The sequence below is a fragment of the Nannobrachium achirus genome, assembly GCF_963921795.1.
Source record: "Nannobrachium achirus genome assembly, chromosome: 20".
Taxonomy (NCBI): domain Eukaryota; kingdom Metazoa; phylum Chordata; class Actinopteri; order Myctophiformes; family Myctophidae; genus Nannobrachium; species Nannobrachium achirus.
The window spans coordinates 11,493,322-11,505,978 of record NC_137827.1 but is presented as its reverse complement, the minus strand read 5'-3'; the positions used below and the strand labels follow the sequence as shown (position 1 = coordinate 11,505,978).

General features: G+C 43.0%; 1 protein-coding gene across 1 annotated transcript in view; it reads left to right on the top strand.

Annotated features, from left to right (window-relative positions):
* The first annotated feature begins 494 nt into the window (after window positions 1–494).
* Window positions 495–12,657, top strand: part of tiam2a (TIAM Rac1 associated GEF 2a) — a 141,594-nt gene continuing 129,431 nt past the window's right edge. Inside the window, exons 1-6 of the mRNA XM_080750603.1 lie at window positions 495–532; window positions 5,916–6,358; window positions 6,888–7,211; window positions 8,198–8,276; window positions 8,472–8,617; window positions 11,726–12,020. Coding sequence (XP_080606729.1) covers window positions 5,922–6,358; window positions 6,888–7,211; window positions 8,198–8,276; window positions 8,472–8,617; window positions 11,726–12,020 — 1,281 coding nt within the window. The 5' untranslated portion in view covers window positions 495–532; window positions 5,916–5,921. The remainder of the gene's footprint in view (window positions 533–5,915; window positions 6,359–6,887; window positions 7,212–8,197; window positions 8,277–8,471; window positions 8,618–11,725; window positions 12,021–12,657) is intronic.

Here is a 12,657-nt window from a genome sequence, read left to right as displayed (position 1 = left end):
CAAGATAATAGATTTTGATTATCGAGATAATATTGTAAATCGTGATTTCTCTTGTCACAATAATCGTGATATGAAATTTTCATATCGTCCCATTCCTACTCCCAGGTACAGAATAACAATACTCAGCATCTCCGTAGTGTGCGAGCTGTGTGGGACTTTTTTCTTTTCTTCTTCTGTTGTTGGTGTGTCTCTGACTCTCTCTGTGTGTGTGTATGCATTTGTGATGTTCAGGGAGGCTGGCGACACATTGGCACTACTCTCTTATTAAAGTGTCCTCTCGGTAAAGCTCAGGGATTAGGGGCTACTCTCTAATTGGCAGACCTGTTATCATCAGCCATGGCTGTTCATTACGGCAGACAAGCTGTGTTTCTGTGACAAGAGACTGATCGCCTCCCTCTCTCTGTGTGTGTTTCCTTCCTCAGATGAGTGTGGCGGTGAAGCAGCACAGCCAGTGGGTTCTGAGAGAGACGGGGTGCAGCCAAACATGACCGTCTGCGGGCCGTCTGCACTCGGATGAGACACACTAGAGCAGGTGAGTCTGAAACGCTCTTCCACAGTGCAACTATCGATTATCTATTTCCTCAGCGGTTATTATTTCCCGTTTAATCGTATAATTAAGTGAGAAGTAATCATTTTATATACCCTACCGTCAAAAGTTTGGATCTCACACACATTGAATAGAAGATGTGTCCCAACTTTTACTGGTAGCGTATATTTTGTATACGTCATCGATTCAACATGGGAAATTACATTTCTTTTAATAATCAACTCTTTTAATAATCTCGACTTAGTCCAAAGGAGACAGATCTCTAAGTTTGCAAACTGTTGCGAACGCATGCTTTTGTAGATTGTATTTAAAATCAAATATATATATTTTTAAATCAACAAAACAGATTAACTGTTGCACTTACAATATGTATTCCAGATGTTGTTGAGATATAGTGGGCATGATGCTACTGGAGACTAGATTTTAAGACGCTGAAATGTGTTTTCACGGTTTTGTTTGTTTGTGGCGTAGTTGATGTAATAACACGGTACAGCACAGAAGCTGCGGTACGGTCTCTGTGACTCGCTACCAGATTTCTGTGTGAACCGTGGCCATCAGTGTTGCCGGATGTAGCGAGAGAAATAAGCAGTCTATGAAAAAACAAGCCCAGAAGAAGAGACTATATCAGTTTAACAACTTTAAACCTATATACTGATATATAAACATATACAGTCGTGGCTAAAAGTATTGGCACCCTTGCATTTGTAAACCAGAAAAAAATCATCCAGAAGCTTGTCAAATGAAAACATATTTTGCATCAACATACAGTATTTGGTTTGCAGAGGAACACAACATAAAGCTTGAATAAATACAGAATCCCAGCTCATTCTACACAGAAACTTGCAGACATACTTAAATACTCTGTACTTGAATTTCAAGCAGGCTATTCACCCGGAACTCACCTGTGGTGAGTCCAAGTTGACTTTAATCTTTTAGTAACCACTAATCCACCCAGTTTAAATGCAGTCAATTCTGCTGTTTTGTGTCACACACTGAGCATGGACCAAATCAAAAAGGAGAGAATACTCAGGAGGTCAAAGGTCAGATTGTAGCCAAGCATGGACAATCTGAAGGCTCCAAGTCCATCTCCAGAGACCTTGATGTTCCTTCACTGTGCACAATCTAGACAATTCTGTGTTTTTTTTTAAACAAATGCAAGGGTAGCCACGACTGTATACAGTATTTTCTAGAGGTGTGCATTGGCACTACCCTCACTATTCAATTCGATTAAGATACACCAGGTCACGATTCGATTCTATGATGCATTGCGATGCATCACACTTTTCTACAGTATATTTCTGAGAAAGGGCGAGCTCAGAGAGCGGCCTTCCTGGTATTACTGCACAACACGGCAAATTACAGTCAATACAAGCAGTCAGATACACTGAACAGGATGTTTTATTTAGAATTACTATATCGATTATCAATTATGTCAAGTTGCTGCATTGAATCGAATTGTGATTCATTGCTGAATCGATTATTGTTGACACCACTAGTATTTTCATTTGAAAATAGACGGTTTCATTTGAAAATGAGAACATAGCCGATCTATAAGCTCACAACGCGTCTACGGGTCTACTGACAACGCGATGCAGATTGTAAATCTGCAGAAAGATCCCTGGCACAAGATAGTTTCAGATGGGGGGCCACGGACAAATACATATTCATTTGGGGGTCCTTGACATGAAAGACCAGCAAGACCAAATAAGCAACTACACTTAAAAAAAACTGCAACTACCTGCTTTCACAGAAAAAAAAAACAAGCCCAAAGTCGCTTATAACAAACAGACAGGGCAACACGGGTGTGACGATGCGCTGAGAGCCGACATCAACCCTGTTATGAGAAATGTGTCTGGTCACGGCTCTCCGTGTGTAATTTAAGAGCGTTACCAGTGGTCTGGAAGGGATTCTCTACACTGTCCTGTCATACATAACGGCCACACGGCAGCTTGAAGCGCCTTTGTCACACTCCACTCTGCATAAAGGAGAGAGGGATGAACAGTATGGTAGAACGACAGAGGCTTAATTATCCAAGGTTAAAATAAGGGACGTGCAGAGAATGTGAGAGAGGCAGGGGCTGACATTTCTAAAAAGGCCTTTTGGTGGAAATGTCGAAAATAGCCGACCTCCAAGCTCACAACGAGCTTGGAGGTCGATACCACACTGAACCAATTGTACCACACTGAACCAAGCATAATCAAGTAAATACTGGAGATGTGGCATAACAGCATGGATTTCTACACAGAGAGGGTATGCTGCATTCAAGTTCAGGAGAGTTTGGACAAGGCAATTGAACGCTGCCTTCAGCTATGGAATGGAAAGAGGACATTTGCATTTCTTTCACCCTAGTAAAAACTGCATTCATGGTCTGGAGAGGGCACTTTTTTTACAGAAGGATAAAAGGGCAGGGGCTCAAGCCCCCTTTGATGTCTATGTGTGAACGTGCCTGGTTAAAATCCTAATGCACGATGCATTGAGAGACTGTCTCTCTGCGCTTTCCTTTACGCATTTGGATGACATTATTATAGCTCTACAGCGCTTGACTGTGGTGTCCCACTGTTGTAGTCAACCCAGATTAGATTAGGCGAGGCAAGATTCATTTGAACTGAACAAGACGATTCGAAGTGCTTTACATACAATGTCATGCATTAAGACACCAGACACAGAGCATTAAAGAGAGATTAATTATAGTGCATTAGAACTTGTTTCTTTTTAAAACTCAGTTTAAAATTTGTTTGCAGGGGTTAAAGTTCTCAGTCCTGGGGACTGATTTCAGTCTCGAGGATTCCTTAGTAGTCCGGGAAAAATGGGGGTGAACGTGGATTCGCCTGTAAAAGTTTTTTTCTCAACTGATTCTTGTAGCTTGGGGTCACCTCTTAAGGATTCAAGAGGATGACCAGTGATATCCATTGAGCATTTTTTATTATTAACCCCTTAATGCCTGAAACATGGGCTCCCATTGACTTTCTATACAGGAGGAAAATACCCAGAAAAATATTATTTTTCGGGGTATTTAAGGAGGATCTGAGGGGTCTAACTAGGGGTTTGTCATGATGCTGAATCCATTGCAGGCATTTGTTTTGCACAAAAAACATTCCGTGGGCTAGAAATAGCCTCAGAAAACAATACACGTATGGGTGAGTATTCATGTTAGTCGGAGGCCTTAGGGTTTTTTTTCTCATGCTAATCAGTCTAAAAGTGCAACATTTTGCACAGATGTAGCTCAGGGCATGCTCTAATGATTTAGCTAGGTCGGCGACCTTCGGGGTCACCACAACACCCACAAAACTCTGAAAAGTGATGACTCATCACTTTTCATCACTAAAGTCGATGGGAGCCCAACTTGATTTGGCCACTGTGGCGACCCCGAATGTCGCAGACTCGGGCGCCCTAGCTAAATCATTAGAGCAAGCCCTGAGCTACATCTGTGCAAATTTTTGCACTTTTAGACTGATTAGCACGAGAAAAAAAACCCTAAGGCCTCCGACTAACATGAATACTCACCCATACGTGTATTGTTTTCTGAGGCTATTTCTAGCCCACGGAATGTTTTTTTGTGCAAAACAAATGCCTGCAATGGATTCAGCATCATGACAAACCCCTAGTTAGACCCCTCAGATCCTCCTTAAATACCCCGAAAAATAATCTTTTTCTGGGTATTTTCCTCCTGTATAGAAAGTCAATGGGAGCCCATGTTTCAGGCATTAAGGGGTTAATAATAAAAAATGCTCAATAGATATCACTGGTCATCCTCTTGAATCCTTAAGAGGTGACCCCAAGCTACAAGAATCAGTTGAGAAAAAAACTTTTACCGACGAAACCACGTTCAGCCAAAAATCACAGTTTTTTTCCCGGACTATAGGGGCTGTTTCTGAGATCAGTGCAGATCTGCAAAAAAATAAAATAAAATGAAGGGGAGGCCTAGCGATGGCCGTGGCGTGAATGACAAAGTTGTCAAAACGCTAGTCAAGTGATCTCCAAACTAAAAAGCAGAAATACTTTCAAGATATGAGTATTTGAATTGGCCAGACTAGCTTAGAATACAACAGAACTTCAGAAGCTACTTCTATAAAATGAAGCATGTTTCTAAAGTCACATATTGGGACATGGTCTGAAAATAGATTTCAGTCGTGGGATTTTATTTGGCTGTGTTTGAGTGTTTGAGTGAGGCAGTGTGTTGAGAGCTGGTATATCCTCTTTCAGCTATTCATCGTACAACAAAGTATATATGGCTTCAGTGGTTTAGTCATTCACAAAAATCTGAATCACTTTATTGGTCAATTTCCCTATGTACTCGCATACATGAAGAATAATAGTCCCCCCTGCACAAGTGTAATGTAATGCACATGTGCAGTGCCAGCCTGTAGGTTTGAATTATGTGTCATAACTCAATGTTATGGCACAAGCATGAGCTGGAAAGTGAGCTACCGTAGTTGTCAGCATTTTACAATACACTCAGGATAGTCATCTAGATAATGTTTTATGTATAATATTGAACACAGTGCAGTAATGATTTATGTAGAATCGGTGTCATTCAAACTGTCACTTATGTAGCCATGTATGAGTGACTAAGACTACTGTATAACACAAATATGATGGTCAATAACACAGCGATAACAGTGATTGAATGTATTGAACATTCAATGTAATGTAGAACACACAACAGCTACTACGGGAAAATAATGCCATTGGTGTACACAATATACCAAACTTTATGCACATGTACAGCTGAAGGATGCTTTTTTCATTCTCTTTGCTCTTTTGCACTCTTTCTTTCCTACGTCATTATTACTTATTATTACTTATTATTTTATCTTTAGATGTGTTCTTTTTTGTTGTTTTGCTGTTATTTTATATATACCACTGCATTGTCTGAAAGGAAGCCGAACAAAAAATAAGTTTTACTCTTATGTACCTGTACAAAAGACAATAAGAATAAAGTACAACCTTGAATCTTGTACATTTGTGATTTTGTCATGCTGTAATTTTTCTATTACTACATGCAGAAGACTACAGAAGGAAACAAGCTCACACAATCTCTGGACTTGAACGTATTTAGCCAAAACCTAAACCAAGGGTTTTCAAAGTGGGTGACGGGGCACCCTGGGGTGCCGTGGCGGCAGTCCAGGGGTGCTGGGAGATAATTTGTTAATATTTGGAAATTATATGGACATTTTCAGTCAGTTCTAACCAAAATGGCTATTATCTCAACGTTTTCCCCGCAACATAATCGCTAAAATATGCTTTAAGTATGCTGGGAGTGGAAAATATGAATATAATGTTGGGGTGATATTTTTAAGGGGTGCCCTGAGCCAAAAAAGTTTGGGAACCCCTGACCTAAACCTGTTCTATTTCTTGTCTTTTCCAGGTAGAAATGGGAAACTCTGAGAGCCAGTACAGCATCCAGGGCCCGAAGGGCACCAGCTTCATCTTCCCCGGGAAACAGAAGCCCTACTCGCTGAAGTTCCGCTCCGCCAAAGACGATGCCCTGTCGCCGCACACCTGGTGGAAGAGCGCCCCCGGGGCGGCGTCGGGCTTCAAGAGCCGCTCGGTCGGAGGACGCGGCTGCCTGTCGCCCCCCAAAGGCCGGCAGCCGTACTCCGCCCGGCACTACGACTACGTGACCAAGGGCGGCGCGGCGGCCAGCAGGGCGAGCCCCGGCCCGTGCCGCTGGCGCGACTCCCCCGGCCGCTGCGTGTCGAGGCGGCACGCGGCGTCTTCGGACGACTACGACGAGAACCCATACGGGGCGGACTCGCCTGGCGGGGGCCGTGCCCGTGCTGCCAACGGACACGCCGACAGCGGGCACGGGTAGGCCTGTCACAATTATTACATAATCATCTAAACATTATTTTGTTTACATTTTAAAAAAATGTAATATATTTTCAAACATTTAAAAAAATAGTGGAAATAGACGATCTACAAGCTGTTGTGAGCTCATAGTTCGGCTATTTCCACTATCAATGTTATATTTTAAGTATAACGTTGTCGAATCTGTCAGTAATTCCTTTGTATATTTAGGTTATGTGTCATATCTGCCGTGTGCAACTTCAAAGGTCAACAACAAAGACACAATGAAATCAGTCATATCTGCCCATGAAAGATTGTGCTTCATTTTGGGAATGGGCTTATTGTGTCTAAAAAGACATATTTAGCCACTTGCATGCATGCCCCAAACCACTGAATTAAAGCAGTAAATGAAAACATTTTAACACTCATCTTTTCTTTTCTCTAATTACAATCTAAAAAAATGAACCGTTGTTGTAAAAAAACAAAGTTGTCCTTTAATAAAGAAAAATCATTAATCAACGTAAAATGTCAATGATGGTGACAGCAGCAGCGGCGGCCTGGAGGAGCAGAGCAGCCCGCGGGTGGTGATCAAGAAGGACGGCAGCCTGCGCGTGGAGTTCACCAACACCTCGGGCACCTCGGGCTCCCTGCTCCTGGACGAGGCGGCGGGGCCCGTGCAGCTGCTGAAGTTCTCCCCCCACCTGGAGTCCTCCTCCACCCCCAGCCTGTCGGACTCGGGCGGAGGCGGAGACCGGAGGACAGAGGGGGGCCTGGCGGGGGGGCACCGGGGCGGAGGGGGAGGCCCGCCGCCCGCCTCCACCTCCTCCACCGCCCGCACCAGCAAGGGCAGCTCCCTGAGCTCCGATGGCTCCTGGTACGTAGCACTATTAAGACTGATCGCTGTTGTTTCACCTCTGTCGGGTGGAAACCTCTTTTCAGGATTCAAATGCAAAAATAGCAGATTGACAAGCTCGGGTCTCATTTCGAGCTTGCGGATCTGCTACATTGAATGCTTTTGCGTGACGTTGTAGTGTGATCAAGTAGGGTGTTAATTCATGAAAAAAAAAAAAAAAAAAAGTTAAAATGTGCAGATAAGAGGTTTCTGTCCGGCGGCAACAATTTGAGATAATCGCAATTAGTTTGCATAATCATCAGATTCTATTGAAAAATAAGTGATCTACAAGCTCACAATTATTATTTATTATTATTATCAATATATTTTACGTACTAGCATAAAGTTACAAATTTCTATTCAGACACATCTCAGTATTCACCCACAATACTATGTTTTTAATCATTAATTTCAAGGGGAAAACGAACCTAAGGTCAAAACTGCACACTGGTGTGTGCATGTTTGGGCATGTCCAAAGCTGACACTGACAGAAACCTGCCCACTTATTTTAGTTGTAATGTTAAACACGAAACAAAGGATTCATGAAACCGTGAGTAAAGACAACAACAAACACACAGCCCAACCTGATATGTATTGGTTGGATCGAGTTTAAGTACTTATATCAGAAAGATCAGGTAATTAGAAAAAATCTGCCTATTTTAAATGGGTGGTCGATTGATAGGAGCATCACTACCTAAAAAGGCAAACGGAAATGTCACTTTTATTCATATTTCTCAGTGTTCAATGTCAAAAACATACAGTAATCAGATCCTTTAGCGTAATTATTTGTACGACAATGCAATCAATCAAGCTTTATTCGTCACATACAAATTAAAAACAGTAGTATTTTCAAATACATTGAACTAGTCAGCCCCATGGATAGTGAGCAATAAGACGACAAACAACGGGACGTAACTAAGTCCTTCAATAACACATACAAATGTACGTCTCAAATGTTCCACCCTCAGGTATGACTCTCCCTGGGGTCCCAGCGCGGAGCTCTGTGACCAGGACCAGCCCAGGACGTTGGATCATCACCACACGCCCGTCCACCACCACCACCACCAGCTCTGTGACCAGGACCAGCCCAGGACGTTGGATCATCACCACACGCCCGTCCACCACCACCAGCTCTGTGACCAGGACCAGCCCAGGACGTTGGATCATCACCACACGCCCGTCCACCACCACCACCACCAGCTCTGTGACCAGGACCAGCCCAGGACGTTGGATCATCACCACACGCCCGTCCACCACCACCAGCAGCTGCAGCTGGAGTCTCCTCCCATGTCCATCACAGACCTGTACAGAGACCCCAGCATGGCTGCTACCTTCCCCACAGCCAGGGACCTGTCCTCACAGTTCCAGGAGCCTGCCCCTCCTCACAGGTAGGCCCGTCACCATTATGACATTTTACGTGACCATTTATTGTCACTGAACTAATTGCGTTTAAGTATTTTTTTGTCGTTGACAATCACATTTCTGTTTGGCTTTTAGGCGTTGAAGTTGCACATGGCAGATATGACACATAGCTAACCTAGTAAATATACAAAGAAATGAGGGTAGTATGCAACCCTTTTGTACTTTTAGTACGACCAGATGTTAATGAAGATGGCAAAGCACACTTTTGTTTTATAAACATTCCTTGGGCTAAAAACTTCGGCCACATAAAACTATGGTTTAGTGATGAGTCATTACTTTTCACAGTTTTGTAAGGGCCGTTTTTCTGAAAGGAATGTTTTTCACGCAAAGCAAATGCTTGCATTGGATTCGGAATCATGAAAAACCCTTAGTTTGACCCCTCACGTGCTACTTAAAGCATATTTATTTATTGTATTATTTTACTGTATAGTAAAGTCTATAAGACCCTAACTTTGATTGGCTCCCACAAGTTTCCCAAGACAAATCTGCGATGTCCCTATAGCCAAACATGTTCCGTATGCCATGTTCTAACTGTGTGCCAAATGTCATGCTTTTATCATAACGTGCACGATTTTTGCCCGAAACGCTCGGACTATGAGCACAGACTGTCAGATAAAGAGCTGCTCACATCTTTATACCACTAGGCCCCTCCCACTAGATAGGCCAAATCATCAAGGTGAATAGCATACTGTGCCCTGTGTTGTTCTTAAAAACAGACAGCACAAAAATATAAATAATTTAATTTAAATAGTAGACCTGCTACTTTGCTATCTGTGTCCCTCATTGACACAAAAAACAAAAGTCCATGTACTGTAGTGTGGGCAATCAGATAATGGTTTGGCCCAATTTGTCCAATCAGTGGGTTCAGGTGTTTCCTTACACCAGGGGCGTCAATTGGGTATGGCAGGGGTATGCAGCTGCCATACCCTGGGTCCAGGGGTATGCAGCTGCCATACCCTGGGTCCAGGGGTATGCAGCTGCCATACCCTGGGTCCAGGGGGGAGAATACAAGTTACTTTAACATATATAAATCCATGAATGTATCTTTGTCTATAATCTGTGCTGGTTAATGTGTTGTTAAATTACAGTAAAATAACTACAAATGCAAAATTTAACAAGGTATTATAATTATATTCTCCACCCTTTTATTCTCCCCATCTTGACAGAATAGTATATTCCCAGGTTCCGCAGGTCAGCTGCACAGGTGCAATTCATTATTGTTAATTGTGGCACGTTTACTTTACGCCAAGTTTAGACGCACTTGAACAACTGTTTCAGACTGCCATACCCAGCCCAAGAAACCATAGCAAATTTGGGGGGAAAAAATAGAATGTACTTCTTGAAATAAATGTGTCATGCCTGTTGCTAAGGTATGGCAACATGACTGGTATAAGACACCAGTCATGTTGCCATACCTTACCTTTTTCTGAACTGACACCACTGCCTGACACCTACTTAAGGTCTGAAACCCCACCCTGACTCATTTAGGATCCAGCTGGAGAGCCATGGTGAGAGAGATGCTTGTGATTAGTTTGTTAGTGTTGTCTTGAAGGAAGAACCTTAAAGTTTGTCATTTTGTTTGTCCATACACCACTAGGCAATGTGCACCCTAAGCAGGTAATGAACAAACAGTGACAGTAGTGGCGTTTGCCTAAAGCCTCTTAATGTGCATTTACATTTTATTCGCAAAATCTTTTTATGGAAACACTTCAAAATGCGAATAAACTTTCATTATGCGCAAAAAAATGTATCCGCTTGTAGGAGGTGGATTTTGAGGCTTTATCGAATAAACTAAATGCACATTTGTGAATGGAAACGGGTCAGACAATAAATGCGAATACATTATGACGTTCTGGGTCCATATCGTCCGCCAATTTAACACTTTCCCCTGCCGCTTAACGTCCATTCATGTATAGCGTTTATAGCCCACAAAACAAACCGGTTGTTTGTTAGACACGGAGGGACACGGACCGTGTGTAAAATCCTCCCGTTTTCACCTCCCGGAGTCAAGCCATCCGTGGCTAACCCTTCCTCATCACACAGTGTTGCGTGCCAAAAGTGGCCGATCTACAAGCTGACAGCAGCTTGCATCCGTGTCTCTGCGCCGCGCTGTGAGCTTGCAGATCGGCCACCTTCCAGAGGACGCTGAAACTTGCAGGATGAGCACTCTGTCAACCCATGCGACCGTCGTTAATTCGAATGACACCCGCAAATGGAAACGGGCTAAATTCGCTTTGTCTTAATAAGCATTTCTTCGCTTCCCTAATTCGAATAAGTTTATGGAAACATGGCTAGTGTGTGGTCATACTGTCACACTGACATATTGACAACGTTTCCAACGTCCCATCATGCATTGAAGGTGTGCGGCAGTTCCACGACGTGAGCTTGTATGTACGCTGTTTCCCCGATGCGTCACACACATAAATCTACAGTAAATTCTCACGGAAACAGGTGGATACTTTAAAAAAGAACAGTGACAGTGGAAATGGCCGATCTACAAGCGATGCAACGCGTTGTGATCTTGTAGATCTGCCATTTCCACTATTTTTTTAAAATGTTTGAAAATATATGAAAAATGTTTTCAACATGGAAGCGATTGTGACAAATATAATTGCGATGATGTCAACAGTGTTGATTTCGTCGACTAAAACTATGACGAAAAATGTTTGTCGACTGCGTTTTTTTTCACTGACGAAAAAGAAATAAAAACTAAATAAAAACTAAGCTGTGATGACTAAAACTATGACGAAATATATTGACAATTTCGTCAAAAATATAAAAACTAGACTAAAATGTTGGGGAGGGGCTAGTGGAGAAGAGAGTAATTTTATGTTTGGTTGCTCTCCGCTGAAAATAGCCGATCTACAAGCTCACAACGCGTCGCAAAATGATATTCAGTCAACTGAAACTAGACTAAGACTAAAATTACTAAATTGACTAAAACTAAATTACATTTTATTCAAAAGACTATGACTAAAACTGAATCAAAATTTGCTGAATCAAAAACAACACTGGATGTCAAATAATAGCGATCAGACGATTGTATGTAATAATCGTGACGGGCCTCCTCACAGGCAGCACCGAGCCTCGCTGGCCTCGGCGCTGGACTCTCCACCGGAGGGAGGCTCCCCGCCCCGCCAGCCCTACTCCTCCTACACGCTGCCCTGCCGCCGGCCCAAGGCCCACACGCTGACTGAGGACCTGGACCACCGGAGCTCCCTGGAGCCCGAGGCGGACCGCCAGTACCAGCGCTACCACGGACAGACCGGCCCGGAGTTCGGCTTCCACAAGAAGGACTCCATCAAGAGCCGCATCCGACGCTTCAGCGACTGGACGGGGAGTCTGAGTCGCCGGAGGAGGAAGTCTCAGGTGAGTTTTGATGATGATGATGATGATGATGATGACGATGATGAAGTATGATTCCTCCAGTGGTTCTCAAACTTTTTTGAAGAGGTGAAAGCCGCTTCCAATGTGTGGCTTTATCTGTCCCATGTCTGTCCCATGTCTGTCCCGTGCATGCAGAATTGAGGATTGGTCAAGTTTCACATGACAATTTGGCCCTCCAGACAAAATCATTCATTCATTCAGAATTCATGAAAATATAGAACTAAAGCACATAGAAATTATAGTTCTAGAAGATAGAATGTATAGATCTAGAACACAGATTTCATAGCTCTAGAACACATAGAATGAGAATTCACCGCTTCACTTCGAACTGAGGTTCGATTGTTTTTTTTTACTTTTAAGGACCCCCAATATGCCTCAGAATTAGGCTGTGCATAATCTCTCAAGAACAGACTCTGTGATGCTACGCAAGAAAGGAAAAGGAAATTTTCTTTGACCATGGCTAGACAGATTGGCCCGCGCATGACTAAAGACAAAAGTATATTCTCTGTACAAATGGTACAAGTGTGTGTGTGTAATGCTGTTTTTTTGGCTGTCGCACAAAAGTAGTAAAAATAGCAGATCTACAATCGCGAGGCGTTGTGTGCTTTTTTACTGTAGG